Consider the following 17,789-nt stretch of genomic DNA (forward strand, 5'->3'; position numbering starts at 1 on the left):
TCACTCCATCTATCCATCCATCCATCACTCCATCCATCCATCCATCCAGCCATCTATCCCTCCATCTATCCACCCATCCATCCATCCATCTCTCACTCCATCCATCCATCCATCCATCTATCACTCCATCCATCACTCCATCCATCCATCTATCCATCTATCACTCCATCCATCTATCACTTCATCCATCACTCCATCCATCCATCTATCACTCCATCTTTCGATCAATTTCTATCTATATCGGTGTGTTGGCTCAGTGACTAGAGCGTCTGCCTCACAACCAGGAGGTCGTGGGTTCGAACCCCGGCCACGTCATACCAAAAGACGTCAAAAGACGCGAGTTGCTGCTACCTTGTTTGGCGTTCAACAATAGGGAATAGTGCAACGTCGATCTGGTGCTGCTCAGTGGCTGCCGGGCTCACGACCTTGATCAAGAAAACACCAACAGCTCAACTGCATTAAAGTGAAAATTGAAATAAAGTGAAAATTGAAATAAAGAAAACACACTTATCAATGATTGTTTATCAACAGTACAAATGTTTATTATATTTACACATTATAAACCAATAATCAAGGTGATTTTTTAATTTATTTACAAATAAATCAGCACATATCTACAAACATTATATAGTTCATAATTGACTGAGAACTGTCCAAGAATATAAGAGAATAATGTCAATTTTCCTCATGATCTCTAAAGGAGGCATGATGGCTCAGTGGTCTCGTAACCGGGAGGTCCCATGTTCGAAACCAAGTCAATACGTTAGTGCCCTTTGGTAAGGCATTAATTCTCATTACCAAATCCCTTGGAGAGGACTACAAGCCGTCAGTCCCCTGGTTGATTAATTACAAGCATGCACATGCCTCCTTGGCAGTGTGGTAAAACAAACAAACAAATGACGTTGCAATTCCAGCACTAAATTAGAGACACAGAATTCCTTATTTACTTGGCAATGAATACTAGACCATTTACATGTAGACCAACAATCACATCACCTGGAATGTGTACAATCCTAACTGCTTCGTGTGCTTAATGTACACATGTGTAGGCACACTAATTCAAGAAAAAAGAAAAAGGTAGCAATATTTGAATTCAAATTTCATCAGTTAAAGGTACTATGGCCCATTTGCAGGTCAAATGAAAAGGTTAAATTCAAACGACATTTGAAAGACAATACTTATTTAGAACTTCCTTCATAACGAAAGAGTTTGAAAATTGATTTTTGTGGAAAAACAACGACCATTAGTTGTCGAATCAACATAAGTGATTGCAATCACCTAAGTAATAATCTGCTTTTCAGACCCTTGTACCGAATGGTTGTATGTTTTGTGCTGCACAAAGATTCAATCAGTTTAATTTTGGCCATTACAAGTAGTGGGTTTTTGATGTAGACAAATGCTCATGTTTTGTGGGAAGCAAACAAATTTTTCCTATTTGCAAAATTATTAAATTTGGTTGACATGGTTATCGTTATATCATGTATTCATACATGCAATGTATCCATTTTTCAGCTATCTTGTAAGCAACCTAAGTGTGTTAATAAAAGAGCAATTGATCGTAAATATGTAAATAACAATTTTGGTATACTTATTAGTATATATTTAATTAAATGATCTAGGTAAAGATAAAAGAACAGTATACCTCTTGACCTATTGTTATACATCTCAAAATTCAATGTTATGTAATCCACTTCTTAGCTTTCAATAGTAAAGTGTCCTTAACAAGGTTGCATATGGCAGGTATTAATGCTAGAGCGCCATAATGGCTAGAGCGCTGTAATGGCAGCCATGCTAAAGCCAGGGTAAAAAAACTTTTTTAAACAAAAGATTAAAGCCCATTTGTTACAGTGTAAATGCAAACTTCAGTAAGATATTGATTTTTGCTCACGTGGCCCTCCTCACTTCAGTGCTAACAGGTCCAGGGCACTGACGAGTCGCACATGCACACTACTCATCAAAAAGTTGGTATGATCAAACTTCTATGGTTTTTGTATGGGTCTTCCCAGTAGTGAAAATGGTAGTCCAAAAAATTAATGATTTTTCAAAATGGTGTAAATGGGCCTCTCTTTCTCTAATTGTCTCAAGATATTTATTGCTACTAACTACAAATTACTCTTAAAGAAGATTTATGAGAAGCAACATTGTCAGCATGAAAGAATTTAAGACTATTTAGTCCTTGTATATAGCGCTATATGCTTCTAAAAGACTTTGGATAATATCAAGCAAGCTTTAACTCTGGCAACCGTAGCTCTCAGTGCATTCAAGGAATCAATCATGCCAGGTTCAGACTTACTACACTCAAGTACAGTGTGGTAAATGTGGATTAATGTCTTGCCACAGGACATTAGTGCTGTGGAAGGGAGATTTGAACCCTGTACCTTGTGGTTCAAAGTCCAGAGACTTATCCTCTAGACCACTACACTTCTTTGCATACATGTTGCCTAACATGAACCATGCTCAACTCATCAACCAATCATCAACATACGAGATGAAAATATATGGAATAATTCCTTCACGACTGCTATAATAGTACATGTATGAATATTTCGAAGTTTGCACAGATCCTATCACGTAAATAACAAAGCTAGCCCAATTGTTTGTATTCACAGTAAAGAAGAAAAAAAGGAAATGTGTGATGATGATTTATGTGATAAATCTACCTCCAACACATCCAATGTACACATGCTAGAGCTAAAACAAAGACACTTACATTTGTAGACCCTATGACACTTTTACTTTATGAGAAAAAAATGATAATTTTTTTTGCACATTCTTTTTTTTAAAATTGATATTTCATCAAATGGTTTATTTCAATGAAAATAGTAACCTGGTTTTGCATTATTTTCTGCTGCTTATTGTTTGTTAGGAGCTAATTTAATAGCACAACATGTCAGCTTTGCCTCTTATTCCATTTATTTTCCTGCAAATTTTGTGTATATATAAAATTGAGAAATTTGTCACGCAGATGTGATCTAAACATGACTTTTTACAAAAAATGATATCCATCACTGTATCAAATAGCGCAAATCCTCCTGCATCTCTGTGAAATATCTGAGAATTAGCTGATATCTGAGAAGGAACAACAACAGTAATGAGCTCAGGTGTCCTAACAGGTATTAACAAACAATACCACGTACTGATTCATACCAGGCATGTTTTAGCTCTATTTCCTTGACAGGCAATAGTCAAGTAACGAGGGGATAATATTTCAAGAAGGTGGTTTGGATTCTAACATTGTCGGCAGAAGGAAGGAAAGAGAGAAAGAGAGACATTGTTATTGTATTATGAATTCAAAATATTTTAAAATTATATTACTGAAAGAAACTTTGGATACAGGTGAGCTATTGTCACAGGAGTGTATCCGAGGGGTGTTTTAGAAGGATGAAATATGAACTACTGCCTGGTTTCAGGCAATAGAAAACTCTTTATTTCACTTGATACCCGTAGTATAAAATAGGCTGGCTGTGGTACAGTATTTTGCTATAGACTGGCCCATTTATAAATCTATATTTCAAGAGTATTTAGTGACTTGACACACACAGCACATCCAGGGTTTTCTTATCATTTCCTGGAGCACTGCTCAACAACAAAAAAGGGAACAAAAAGAAAGAAGAAGTTTCTCAACAGGAATGATAAAAATATTAACAAATATGAGAAATAGATAAATTTTACGCCCATTATCTAGGGTTACTCTTTTGTTTCCTCTTGGTAAAAATGATTTGTTGGATTGAGTAGACACTCCAATTTCTCCATTCTTGGGATAATGCCAAGTAAGTTAGAATTCACTCAACATCAAGTCTTTACTTTGCCTCTACAAACAATCACTGCCTGATTTAAGATCTTAATGTTGACCCTGTCATGAATGGTCACCGTCCCTATTAGATGAGGGTTCTGCTGATGCTCCTGCCCCAGGTGCGGAACTGCTTGGTAGACTGGATACTCCATTGGGTGTGGTCATGGTGTTGGGCGTGTCATGAATGGTCACCGTCCCTATTAGATGAGGGTTCTGCTGATGCCCCTGCCCCAGGTGCGGAACTGCTTGGTAGACTGGATACTCCATTGGGTGTGGTCATGGTGTTGGGCGTGGCATCGTAACCAAGCTTCTTCATGTCTCTTGAGATGATGTTGAACTGACACTTGATGCTACCCTGGGAGCGGACTCGGGTTACTGTGGCCAGAGTGAGAGAGAGAGACACGGAGAGAGAGAGAGAGAGAGAGAGAGAGCGAGAGTGAGAGTGAGGGAGAGAGAGAAAGAGAGAGAGATATTATTTTTATCTTTACATTCTTTCCCTAATACAGATGCAATATTTTACAGTTAAAGTAAGGCACATATATGAGACCATAATATATTGTGACATAGAAAAGGATATAAAAACCTCCACAGACAGGTTTATGAAAACAAATAAGAGGATTGAAATGCATTTCATATACACTAACATCCTTATAGACAAACAAAGAGGACTCCTATTGTGTACCCATTAATAGACTGAAAGCAAAAAAACAAGAATATTGTGGAACAATTTGGGTGAGATTTAAATTGTGCCAAGTTTATGGAAATTGAAAACTAATCAAATATAGATTTAATATGCAGACCAATGTTTGATCATACACTCATGATAATGTTCATATATATAATGAAAGAACTGTACATGAGCCATGAGCACCGAAAGGTGGACCTGTGCGCTATACAAGTAGCCACTATTATTATTATTATTACATGCCATAATATAATGATCAACAAGAGATCTTGATTGGGTCTTCATGCTTCAACATTATGCTGCATATCATCCAGGGGTAAAATAAGTGTAACATGATTAACTTCACATTTCTATATTACATATAACAAACAGATATTAAAGTGAGAGTAATATGAGTGCATTGTAGGTATGTGACTGTTGTTGCACGCGTCTAACTTTTTTAATTGCCACTTGACAATCACTTAAACTTGCATGTTTAACAAAAAAAATGCAAGGTTTATCTTACTACATCAAAGGGAAGAAATTTAACCTTTGTGGCCTACATGTACTTCTCACTGTATACCTGACTTAATTGTGGAGGTGAACTTCTAAAGGTCTACCCAGTAACCTTTCACTCTAAAAGAAAAAGATATTTGATAGATCTACTGGTAGTATGGTACAAGGAAACAGCACAGAAAGGATCTACCAAATGAACTACAAAAACAATAACAATTTAACATAGAGCAGAATCCAATACATGTAGGTTAATGACTAAAGGCCAAATGTAAATTTGATAAAGATATTGACACTTTAGAGGTTGACCTGCAGATTCACCACCATAAAATAACATACTCCTACAGTATAATCTGATGCGTGCTATCAGCTTTCTCAGAACTTTGAAATGTTTTGGTACAATATGATGGTGCCTTCCTTCTGTCAGTTTGCCTCACCATCACATAAACTGGTACAGACCTGGCGATTCCGATTCACTCACACTCTGAGTATAGACCAGTTTTGGAAACGCCCCCTCTCAACAAATGAAATGGAAGCTCTTATTACCAATCATGTGAAAGAATATGTTTTGACTAATACGTGATAAAACATATTTTGCCGGGAAACCGCCTACTAATTAATATACAATTTGGTAAATTATCATATCATTCCGGCTTGGATAGATATCACGAATGCACTTCAACATCGAACACTTAGGCATATATTTCTGTTTTTTTGCGTATTTAGGTTGAAGTATTGCCATCTAAACATCAGAAGGCAATATTTAAAGAATATTAATGGATATTTTGCACCCCAAACCCTTGAACCGCAGTTTTACCACTACCGGTCTTTACCCCTTTAACCAAATGATTTTTAATTTATCAGAGTACCGATCATTCGATCCTAAACTCTTGAATTATAGACCGTTAAAATAACTTTGTTTTGGATTCACATTCAGTAATCCAATATGTTGGACAAGCAATAACTTTCCACTCTCGTCATATGAATTAAATGTCAATACCTGCTGAGGATTCTAAATGTGTAGTGTTCCTAACCGTAAAAATTGTGTAGTAGTGATCATGACAGGTGCAAAAACTTTCACAACTTGTGCACATGGTCCTGATTCACATAGATTTCTACTCTTTTATACAAATAATAATTATGCCAAGTAAATGACCATCATTAAGAATGCATCTGATTTTACATTAAAGGTTTAGACCAGTAGTGGTAAAATATCCATTCAATGTTGTTTAAATATTGCCTTCAGAGGTTAAGATGGCAATACTTCAACCTAAATTCACAAAAAAGCAGAAATATATGCCCAAGCTGTTGAATGTTGAAGTGCATTCGCGATATCTATCCAAGCCCGATCGATATGATAATTTACTGAATACCGGTATATCAATTAGTAGGCGGTTTCCCGTCAAAATTTGTATCATCATGAATTAGTAAAAACATATTCTTTCACATGATTGCATGGTATTAAGAGCTTCCATTTCATTTTTGAGAGGGGTTGTTTCCAAAACTGGTCTATACCTTTAATCCAAGATAGATCTGTGTATGAGGTATGCTCTGTATATGATATTAATCTTACCTTCTCTGCCCTCTCCTCTAGCAACCACATTCGTATCAACATACTCAGGCCTCCTTCCCATGAACCATCTAAACAAAACATGAACAGAGATACAAACACAAATAACAAATAATACTTTCTTCATTATAAAGCAGTCTATATAAGAGGTACAGAATCCATGTGAGAAATACCTTTCAGAATTGTAGACTTATCCCAGTCAGTTAGATCAATTAAAATGAAATAAATTGCCTCTATCCTCAATGTGAATTATGAATAGCGACCCTCATCTCACATTATGAAAAGCGGTCCTTATGTCTTTATGAATAGTGACCCCCTTTGCATTCAAAGAATAGCGGTCCTTCAGGTATAGGAAGTTACACGTTATAAATAGCGGTTCGATGACTAGCGAGATTTTTAAACCATTATTTCAGGCTATTCTCATTACAGGTATACACCTTTGTGGACAAATCTAGTATTTAAAAAAACAAGGAATATCTTTGTTTGAAATAATGTAAAACATGGTCTCATTGGTAGCAAGAGAGTGTCTATACATGTACACTGGCTGTTGTTGAAAACAACAACCCATTTTAGGTAACCGCGTTGGCTGCTCCAGAATATGTTATATGCCAACATTTTGTAATTTATTAATAACCATACTGCTCTTACAGTATACCGCACTTGTACCATTACGAGTAACCAATCACAGTGCTTCAGAGTTTTTGTTTTGCTTTTGTTTTTGTGTTTTGCTGTTTTTTTTATGATCTTTAAACTACATCCATGGCAATGAAAAGCACACTCTAAATATTATTTTCAGGTAAATATATAAATTAAGAGGGACTTCAAAGTAAACCAGCGAGACAATACCCCTCCTCTAAAGGGCTCAACAATCTTAGTCTGACTCTGCTAGTACCCCCCAATGTTACCCGGTAGGATGCGGCCGTCATTGTCGGTCAAACAGCTTGTGAGCGTCAAGTAACGCCCAGCTGGAATGCTCCCCAAGGAGTGGAGATTGTGCACACAGTGTGTGCGGGCAAGCACTGAATCCAATGACCGGGGTAATAGAATATTTGTAAAGCGCTTAGAGACATTTGTATTAAGCGCTATATAAAAATTAAATATTATTATTATTATTATTATTAAGGATAAAGCTCATGCATACAGACAGACTCAATCATTTCAAATTCGGAAGTCTGATAACAAGTTAGGGTGGAGCTCTTCCAAAGGGACGGTGTCTGGCCCAATAATCATGTGATAGTTTTTTGTTTTGTTTTGCTGTGTGCACTTAATAGCTCAGCTCCGAGGTCACATCACTTCAAGCTATGGTAGTGCTCTCGTGATCAGTTCACTGCTATGATTTGAAGCAGTCTAACATTACATATTATATTTTATAAACTGTAAACACACGTACACGTACACATTGCCTTATTTGCCTATAAAGGAAAGCTTTTACCATGACCTAGTCACAGCAGCGGACCAGCGAAGCACGGGCGCAAAGAGTTTCCAAGCCAGGAATTATATTACGACTCGACTACCTTGACACGACAATAAAGAACTAGACTTATAGGCGTAAATAGTCAAATTTGACTGAACGCCATAAATACAACCAACAACAACAACCTACATGTAGTCACAACATCAAAAATCACAAACAGAAAAACACGCTTGAAGAAAAGAGATGGTAGCACTTGAACTATACAAGTACTGTCGCTGAAGGATAAACCCAAAAGGTCAACGTCTCATTATTCTCTCCTTGATTCCTTTCTCATGTACTTAATCCCCTTTAAACAAAATAAGGAGAGGAGGTCGTAATACTCCAGGTTAGTAGTAGAATTTCAGTAGTAGAATTAGAATTAGTGGTAGTTGTGGTGGTGGGGTTGGGAGTGGCAATGGTAGTGGTTGTAGTAGTGGTTGTCATACCTGCCAACATTTGAAAATAAGAATTAGGAATTTCTAGCAGGGCTCGCACGGCCTTACCATGTACATGTATGCAGCGGCAGTGTATTAAACTATATGCGGTAAATCTGTGTTTTTTTTAAAAGCGAAAAGCAAATTTGCTGCCCGATCATGCAGCCATTCAACACAGGCAATAGGCAAGCACTCAAATCGCGGCACATGATAAATCAAGCTAAATTAAGGAAAAAAAATATAAAAAAGTGTTCTTTGAGAATGTTTAGGTCCTAAAAATCCAGAAAATCAGAATATACTCCGGATAATTTAGAAGGGTTGGCAGGTATGGGTTGTGTTGGAAGTGATGGTGGTCAACATTATTAGTAGTTGTGGGAGTGTCAACAGTGGTGGTGATGGTGATGATGGTGGTGGTGGTGGTGGTGATGGTGGTGGTGGTGGTGGTGATGATGATGATGGTGGTGGTGGTGGTGGTGGTGGTGGTGGTGATGGTGGTGGTGGTAGTGGTGATGATGATGATGGTGATGGTGGTGGTGGTGGTGGTGATGATGGTGGTGGTGGTGGTGGTGATGGTGGTGGTTACGATGGTGGTGGTGATGGTGGTGGTGGTGGTGGTGATGATGATGATGATGATGGTGATGGTGGTGGTGGTGGTGGTGATGATGATGGTGGTGGTGGTGGTGGTGGTGATGATGATGATGGTGATGGTGGTGGTGGTGGTGGTGATGATGGTGGTGGTGGTGGTGGTGGTGATGGTGGTGGTTACGATGGTGGTGGTGATGGTGGTGGTGGTGGTGGTGATGATGATGATGGTGATGGTGGTGGTGGTGGTGGTGATGATGGTGGTGGTGGTGGTGGTGGTGATGGTGGTGGTTACGATGGTGGTGGTGATGGTGATGGTGGTGGTGGTGGTGGTGATGATGGTGGTGGTGGTGGTGGCAGTGATGGTGGTGGTTACGATGGTGGTGGTGATGGTGGTGGTGGTGGTGGTGATGATGATGATGGTGATGGTGGTGGTGGTGGTGGTGATGATGATGGTGGTGGTGGTGGTGGTGATGGTGGTGGTTACGATGGTGGTGGTGATGGTGGTGGTGGTGGTGGTGGTGATGGTGGTGGTGGTGGTGGTGATGGTGGTGGTGGTGGTGGTGATGGTGGTGGTGATGATGGGGGTGGTGATGGTGGTGATGGTGGTGGTGGTGATGGTGTTAGTGGCAGCAGCAGCAGCTGAGGTAGCAGTATCAATTTGGAAAAAAATTGGACACACAAACATGAAAATAATGATTATAACCATAATTGCACCTACATGTTACATAATGGTACATAAAATGCAATATGTGGTAAAAAGTTATTATTATACAAATAATGAATGGTTATGAGTTCAATAGTGCGAATATTTTCATGAGTTGAAAGATTAACATTCTATTCAACGAGGCGTCAGCCGAGTTGAATAGAATTAATGTTAATCTTTCAACGAATGAAAATATTCGCACCATTGAACGAATGAAAAACATTCATTATTTGTTTTATACAACATCGAAGAAGATCTAATAGAACGTTAATCAACAAATTATGCTTTACTCCTTATATTAAAGATAAATTCAAGTTGGATTCAAGCCTTCTCGATTACATTCAGATTGCCTTCGCATCAGATACACGCAGGGATACGCGCGCGCACGGCAGAGAGGTACGCAGTCTGCATATAACCAAAAATGCACGGCGCATATAACCAAAAATGCACGACCGTGCAATATACCATCTATTGAATATCATGTGACCAACAATCCTCCAATCAAATGACAGGGATCCACGTAAGTGTTGTATAAAATAGATTATTTTATCTTATAATAAACATTCATATTACATGCACATGGTCACATGAAGACAAAGTCATCATCGTCCTGATAAAAACAAACCCAACCTGATACTCCTGTAATTGAGCAATAAAAATAATATATAAGATGAGGGTTGAGTATACATACTGGTATTGTATTCAAATTAATGGATGTAACCTAAACTACCTGTACATGTACTGTACATCAGTCACCCATCCCGGGCCCCTCATTAACTCCTTATTTAATTATGCATGGGGCCCTATAGAGCTTTCATTTAGACATTGTAATGTTTACCTTGACACTAAAAAACCAGGCTTACATATTATGATTGTTCATCATCATGAAGATGTGGGGCGGGTGGCAGTGGTGAATATTAATGTAGGGATCAAACCAGTCTCACTCATTAAAACTAAAATGTGATTAACCACAACCTCAGACATATCACACGAGAAGCTTTGAGATACCATAAATCTCATGTTACTACATACTATAAACCATCAACCTGCTGGTAGAAAATGCTATACATAAAATAGAAATCGACTATCATTTTAGTGGCCAAATAAATTTGAATTCTGCATACTTAAAAGGAAAATGAAACCTTTTATTGTAACCTATGTCATTATGTAGAGGACATTAAAACTCACATTTTCATACAACAATCAGGTTCGTAGGGTGTGTATACAGGTATTCACTAAAGTTTCCAAATAAGAAGACAGTTATCGTCAGCTATAAGTTCAGATGTGAGCTAAAAAAAGGAACAAGATCTGAAATTTTCTTAGTGACTTCAAACGACTGATTTCAAATTATTTTTTGAATTTTTCAAATGATCAATTATTATTTTTTGACTTTCATTCTCCTTTGTAGAAAAATATCCTGTGGTTGTTAAACCATAAAAAGTTGGCATTTTCTTTAAAACATTTCCTTTTACATGTAGATGTATTGTTTATACATGATAACTGATTGTGAATTAAGTGGCAAACGGCATAATTTGGTGCAGGAACCACACATAACAATTTTCAGACATTTCATACATGACTTTAATGCCACTAAAACATTGCATTGTGGAGATGTTATGGTATAGTGGTTCCTTCACTTGAATCCCAGCTCGGCACTAAAGTCCTTTGGCAAGATTAATCTATATTTGCCACTCTCCACCCAGGTGGATACCTGATAGGATGCAAAGGTTAGTCTAGTTTGTTCAGCATTACCAAACCCATTTCCAGTAAAGATATGAGAAGACCTTCCTTGTTCCCATCACAAGAGGGCTCACTTCAATACTCTATACTGATGATAGTTGAGGAATCTAAACTTACCCTAAGAACTTCTGGAATCTTGAAGAAGCTTCTGGTACAAACATCGGAACTATTCTGGAATGCCTATCACAGAAAAATTGAACACTTATTGTTACAATAAATACTTCCATAGCATCTAGTGATACATGACATCATTCAACAAAAAATAATAGCAGTTTACAAGTCCATGCAAGGGTATGATGGGAACACACTGTGTCTCCTGCATTCATCTCTGATGCCAAAAGGTGTTTATTTTCCTAAAAATAAGGATTGTTGAATGCTTATCATTGATGTTTATACCCTTCAAATTAGTCTACTGTATATCAATGCTACATGTATATGTCTATGTTTCATGGTAATAACTTATAGTATAACTATGGGCATCAACAAAGCTCTCTCCTTTGTGAATTTATGACACTCAACTTATGGAAATCAGTTCTCTAAAATATATTGCTACCAGGTACAAATAAAACAGTAAATGTTATCCATGATAGTGTTGAGGAATAAGGTTTTCAGTTCATTGTTCAGGTTTACGTTAAGTCAAACCACATGTATTTTCCTCAACCATCTTCTCATTCAGACCTCTCTAAAACACAAAAAGAAGAATTGAAGATTTCCTCCAATCCTTAGGACTGACAACAATCTCACAGGATATAAAGATGGGTAGACTGAGATGGTATGGTCATGTGGTTAGGAGGAAAGAAAAGAAAAACATTAGCTTCAGAGAGCAATGACCTTCTAGAATCCAGACTGGGGGCATTTCACAAAACTTGTCATCAGAGACAAATAACAGATTTTGTTATAAGCTACTGAAATCCTTGCTTCTGATTGGTTGTCAGCAGATTTGTCACTGGTTTTTGTCATTGGTCATTGAAAAAAGGCTTTGAGAGCCAGGTCCCAGGTTGCGGGCTCAATACCTACGGTAGACCTTGCAACACCTGGAAGGAGACACTAGGAGAAGATAGAGAGCATCTGGCCTCATCCAGCTGGATGCTGAAGGCCAGAACGCTGAGTCGATAGCTCAGTCGGTAGAGCAGTGGTCTCGTAATCCGGTGACCCAGGTTCGAAACCAAGGCGATGCGCTAGTGCCCTTTGGTAAGGCATTAATCCTCATTACCAGGTCTCTCGGAGAAGACCTAAAGCCGTCAGCCTTCTGGTTGCTTACTAACAAGCATTTATGCTTTCTTATCAGTCAGGTAAAATAACCACCACTACCATATGTAATGAGGGAATGAAACACCAAGCCCTACAATGTGAGAAAAGGATGGCAAACAATGATGATGAATCAACCGTTTTTAAAATATATTTGTTTTTTGAAGTGTTTGAGTTACCTTCCTGGTGTGATAGGTATGTGTACTGCTCCATACCCCCTGGCAACAGCTGTTCCAAAAGCATCTAAACCATACACACTCAAAACCAACTGAGGCCCTGCATGAAGACAGACAGGAAGACAAAGGGGGAGGAAGGGAGAGAGATGGGGAGGAAGGGAGAGAGGAAAGGAGGGAGAGAGGGGGAGAGAGAGAGAGAGAGAGAGAAAGTAATATATCACATTTAGGCACATTTGGAATCCTTACAGGAGATATTTCTGCAGCCTGAAATATATTACAATGCACTTTATAGAGACTTTGGTGGTTAGCGCTTTAGAAGCACCATTTTTATTATTAATATTATTACTATTAAAACACAACTACAAACATTATAACAATTGTTTTCTGCTGATATTTACCAAAATACTGAAGACAAATGAATTTCAATAAACCATGAAATAACTCCTACTTCCTGAGTAGGTTGTCTTTGCACTGATCATCATTTCATCAATTAAAAATCTTGCTCTCATACTTTTGAGAAGATGTATCAGGGGATCTACTTCTAGGTGTTTACCTTACAGTAGGATTACGGTTGCACCATGTGAGAAAGACGGGGGAAGATTGGGGAGTCCTGAAAACGACTGCTGGTAATCTTTCTTGAGCTTTTTAGAGTGTAGTTATCTTTTAGTAATCACTTTGATGGGTCTTTGTAAATGCAAACAAGTACATCAAATAGAATTCAAGGAACTATACTGGAAGGAGGTTATCCTGATGTACTAAATAAGGGCCATTTTTACTACATGTCCTCAGTTCTATATCGATGCTGGGACTGAGAATGTTCTATGAAACAAACTACAGTTCAAAACCAAATCCGATGCATATCAGGACTTTTCATACCAACACTAACATTCCATATAGTTACACATCTCATAATTGCTCCATTTCTTTTGGAATTGTAGAACTTTGCACAATAAGAACCCACTGCACTATCCATTAAAGAGTAGGGGTTAACCCTTGTGTAGTGGTCCACCTGCGCACCCCTAATCAGTTATACAGGGAGGAGAGACCCAAGGGCCACAGTGATTCAGTTCAGGCTCAGGTGACAAAACATACTTAATCAATAGTGATAACTTATTTTCTCAAATCTTCCATGTGATTTGAGCAAGCCGTTTGATGATCTAGTATTACATGTACTTACAGCCATATGGGTTGGTGCTCTTGAATGTCACATCTAGAGGGAAGTTCCACACAAAGTATTGGTTTCCATAAACGTTTTTTTTACACACCTGTGAAATACCTTCCTCAAGACCCTAGGGTAAGAAATACATTTTAAACAATTAGGATAACGAATACAGAATAAAATGCATCAATTAAAAACAAAAAACAATATATTATGAAATAAAACTTATGAGAGAGAACAATGGCAGACCCAGGCTATCTACATTGTAGGTCAGAACACAACCACAGGCCCCCCCCCCTCCCAAACATGTGTACATGTTTGTGATAAGACCTGAATCATGCTGCTTTTTTCTTTTTTTCTTCTTCTTCTTCTCATTATTTTCCTGGAAAAGATTTTTCAAATTTATTCCCCCTGAGGCCCTATGAAAATACATGTATGTCACCAAATCTTTGATTTACAACTTTGAAAATGTAACTACCGTATTGTTCTGGTCAGGTAATTTACCTTATCATACCCTCTACATGTATGTCTATCATATTACATTTATGTAAAGGTAGGCCTACATGTCTCAAAGAATACAGGGGAGTGAGAAAAAAAAGAGAAAAAAAAGAGAAAAAAAAGAAGAAAATTTGTAGATTAAATAGGACAGGACATTAATTGAGAGGTAATCCTTACAAGTTACAATGCCATCTGATAGACAAGATATCAGTTTATCAATTAACGGTGATAGTACATTTTCCATAGGTCAAATTGATGCAAAAGTATCTTATGAAATCTTAATTAACAAAACATGAACAATTTCTCAGTTTAAAAAGAAAAGCCTTCCTTTGTCAAAAAAAGAAAAGATTTGGTCCTTTAACCCATAGCGCATATTTTGATAATGCACATAATTACTCAAAGACTCCAACACAAAGAAGGCTTAGCCTTAAATCAATATCAAACAGCTTAATTTTCTACAGGTACATAGTAGTAGAGGGAGAAGAAACGATTGAAACAATAAACATATAATAGAGGAGGATAACGACTGTTGAAGTAAGTTACTTACGCTTGTAATGACCCAGTCTGGACCATAAACAAAGTTGTATTTGACGTACAAATCATCAAACTCTGGAAACTGAAGATCAGAATTAAATACAAAAAGAAAAGAAAATTGTAAATTCTATGAGTATTCATATTCATATTCATATTTATTTCATTTCCAACAGAAAGGTAAACAAAGATATTACATTTGATTTCATACATAATTCATTTTTTCAAGAAACTATACAAATAAACTTTGCACATAATAAAATTATTACAAGAATTTCTTAATTTCTGAGGAAATGGGGGGGATCCACTAAAAAGCAGTGCTTGTAGGTTGTGGATCCCCCAGAAAAAAATAAAAATATAAATGTTTCAAATTTTGGCTACGAAGACTTAGAAAACACAAGACAATATTTCAAAACAACATACAATTTACAAACACGAAACGAACAAGGAGAAGTAAAACAGATAAGAAGGAAAGGGGAAAAGGGGGAAGAAGGAAGAAGAAGAAGAAGAAGAAGCAGGACAAATCATGACTGGAAAAAGTAAGTTATAATGATAATTTTGGGAAGGTAAGATCATAAGACCAAATAAATATTAAATTAATAGAGCAGATGATGAAGACCTAAATGAAAAATGAAGATGATTACCAACTGTTATCAGATTATTCTTGTATATTACTATAAGGTACTACAGTTTGAGGCTGAATATTATGATTTTTAGCTTTTAGTAAATGAATTAAAAAAAACACTTTTCAAACACTAGCACTAGGGCAATTCCACGGTAACGGAAGGACACTCGGACAAGATTTTTGAACTTCAGGTTCATACTAAAAGAAATGTTTTATTAGTATGTATTAAACTATGGGGAACAAAATGTGTTTCAGTCAAGTGGAAAGCTTCATCAACTTCAAAAAGTTTGGATAAACACTAATTAACTGGAAAAACCATGTCCATTTTTATGTCCTTCCGTTACCGAGATAATTAATATGCACATTCTTAAACTACTTAACTATAATGACAATTTTTGGGGGGAGAATTAAAGGCACTTATATAGGTATTATATCTGTACTGTTTCACATCTTATACTAATAAAACAAGTCTTTTAGTATGAACCTGAAGTTCAAAAATCTTGTCTGAGTGTCCTTCCGTTACCGTGGAATTGCCCACTAGCTAAACTCTTATACTGTACATGTACTGTGCATGTACGTATATGTTAACTGTTATTAACTTCAGAATAGATACAGGTAGCCTACACAGATTACATGCAATGTATGTCCCTTTTGCAGGCCAAAAAAAGAAACATAGGTTAAATTCCAATGGCATTTAAAAGACAATACCAATTTAGAACTTCCCTCAAAATGAAAAGGGCTTGAAAATGGCTTGAAAAACTATATATAGTTGTTGAATCGACTTGAGTGATTGTAGATCAACTTACGTGATTGCAATCACCTAAGTAAAAAGTCTGATTTTAGACCCTTGTACTAGTTGTACCGAATGGCCATACATTTTGTGGGGGGGGGGGGGGGGGGGGGGTTTGAGTAAAAAAAAAAATTGGGGTAAATACATAATTGCAAACGATACGAGTACGCTGGTTTATTTTACACGTTTGGAGGGAGGTTTTTTCATAAACCTGGAGATTGCAGGAGCGGGAGGAAGGGGGTTGTGGCGGGAGTCTCCCGCTACTAGCTGGTGGGCCGGCGGGAGAATGTGCGTGGTGGCGTGAGACTCCCTCTAAATGCGGGAGGGTTGACAGCCATGTGTACTGCATGCTAAGGTCCGAAGGATGAGGCAGCAATTGCACACTAATGCACACATTGAATGAATACGATGTGGCTGATCGCCAGTTTGAAGATCTAGGCTCACGATTCTTTCTAACATCGGTAAGTACTTAAAGTAGAATAATTTGTATTTTACTGCTATTTAGGTGTTATCAATTGTCACTAAACTAAAGTACCGATTTTGAGTGAACTCAGCTCAGCAGCTCAATTGAGCTTTGAACAGAGTACACACAAAAATACACTCCAGCAAAGCATAGAGAGTCATCGTATTGACCTTTAGCACTGCACTACGTGCTAGCAGGCATCATTTGGGTACATGAATAGTCAATACGCTCATAACGCAGAGATGCACATAATCATTCCGATGCGACTGATCGGCAAGTTTGACAGTGGACTCACAATTTGAATTTTTTAATTATTCTTTTTAACATCGGAAAGTTGAAAAAATTGTATTTCACTGCTATTTAGGTATCATTAATCGTCACTAAAGTATCGATTTTGGGTGAAATCAGATGAGTTTTGTACAGTGGTGTTTGAAATGTTGAGAATCAATAGCACAGCTTTTAATACACAGCCAGGATAGTAATGCAGCTATGTATGACAAAAATACACTAGATCTATACAGTGGTGTTGAAATGTTAAGAATCAGCGCCAGCTATGGCTATGCAACTAAACGAGGATAACAAAGGTCTATATTTAATTCATAATGGCTCAGGGCGAGGGAGTGCATTTTATTCAGTACTTGAATGACTCTTCGTTACTCACATCTCCTCCTTCAATCTGACCGCTCATCATGAGCAAAAACACAGTCGGAGTTGTTGCCATCTTATTTGCTCTTGCTCTTCTAATATTCCCGCAAAACTATTTCTCATGGTCGCGGTCGGTCATCACGTCAACCGATATTAAGAGATTGGGATCAGTCCTTTATTGAGATTCGCGCTAGGCACA

At 37.5% G+C, this 17,789-nt stretch overlaps 1 protein-coding gene across 1 annotated transcript; it reads right to left on the reverse strand.

Annotated features, from left to right (window-relative positions):
- Positions 1-2,767: 2,767 nt before the first annotated feature.
- LOC590488 (B9 domain-containing protein 1) lies at positions 2,768-17,768 on the reverse strand. Its single transcript, XM_030983905.1, has 7 exons — positions 17,607-17,768; positions 15,084-15,152; positions 14,057-14,168; positions 12,883-12,979; positions 11,573-11,635; positions 6,544-6,611; positions 2,768-4,168 (listed from the first exon to the last, which is right to left on the reverse strand). The coding sequence occupies exons 1-7, from the start codon at positions 17,664-17,666 to the stop codon at positions 3,972-3,974; spliced, it is 666 nt and encodes a 221-aa protein (XP_030839765.1). The 5' UTR covers positions 17,667-17,768; the 3' UTR covers positions 2,768-3,971.
- Between the last annotated feature and the right edge of the window lie 21 nt (positions 17,769-17,789).

The sequence above is a fragment of the Strongylocentrotus purpuratus genome, unplaced genomic scaffold (assembly GCF_000002235.5).
Source record: "Strongylocentrotus purpuratus isolate Spur 01 unplaced genomic scaffold, Spur_5.0 spur5_scaffold_14, whole genome shotgun sequence".
In the NCBI taxonomy this organism is placed as follows: domain Eukaryota; kingdom Metazoa; phylum Echinodermata; class Echinoidea; order Camarodonta; family Strongylocentrotidae; genus Strongylocentrotus; species Strongylocentrotus purpuratus.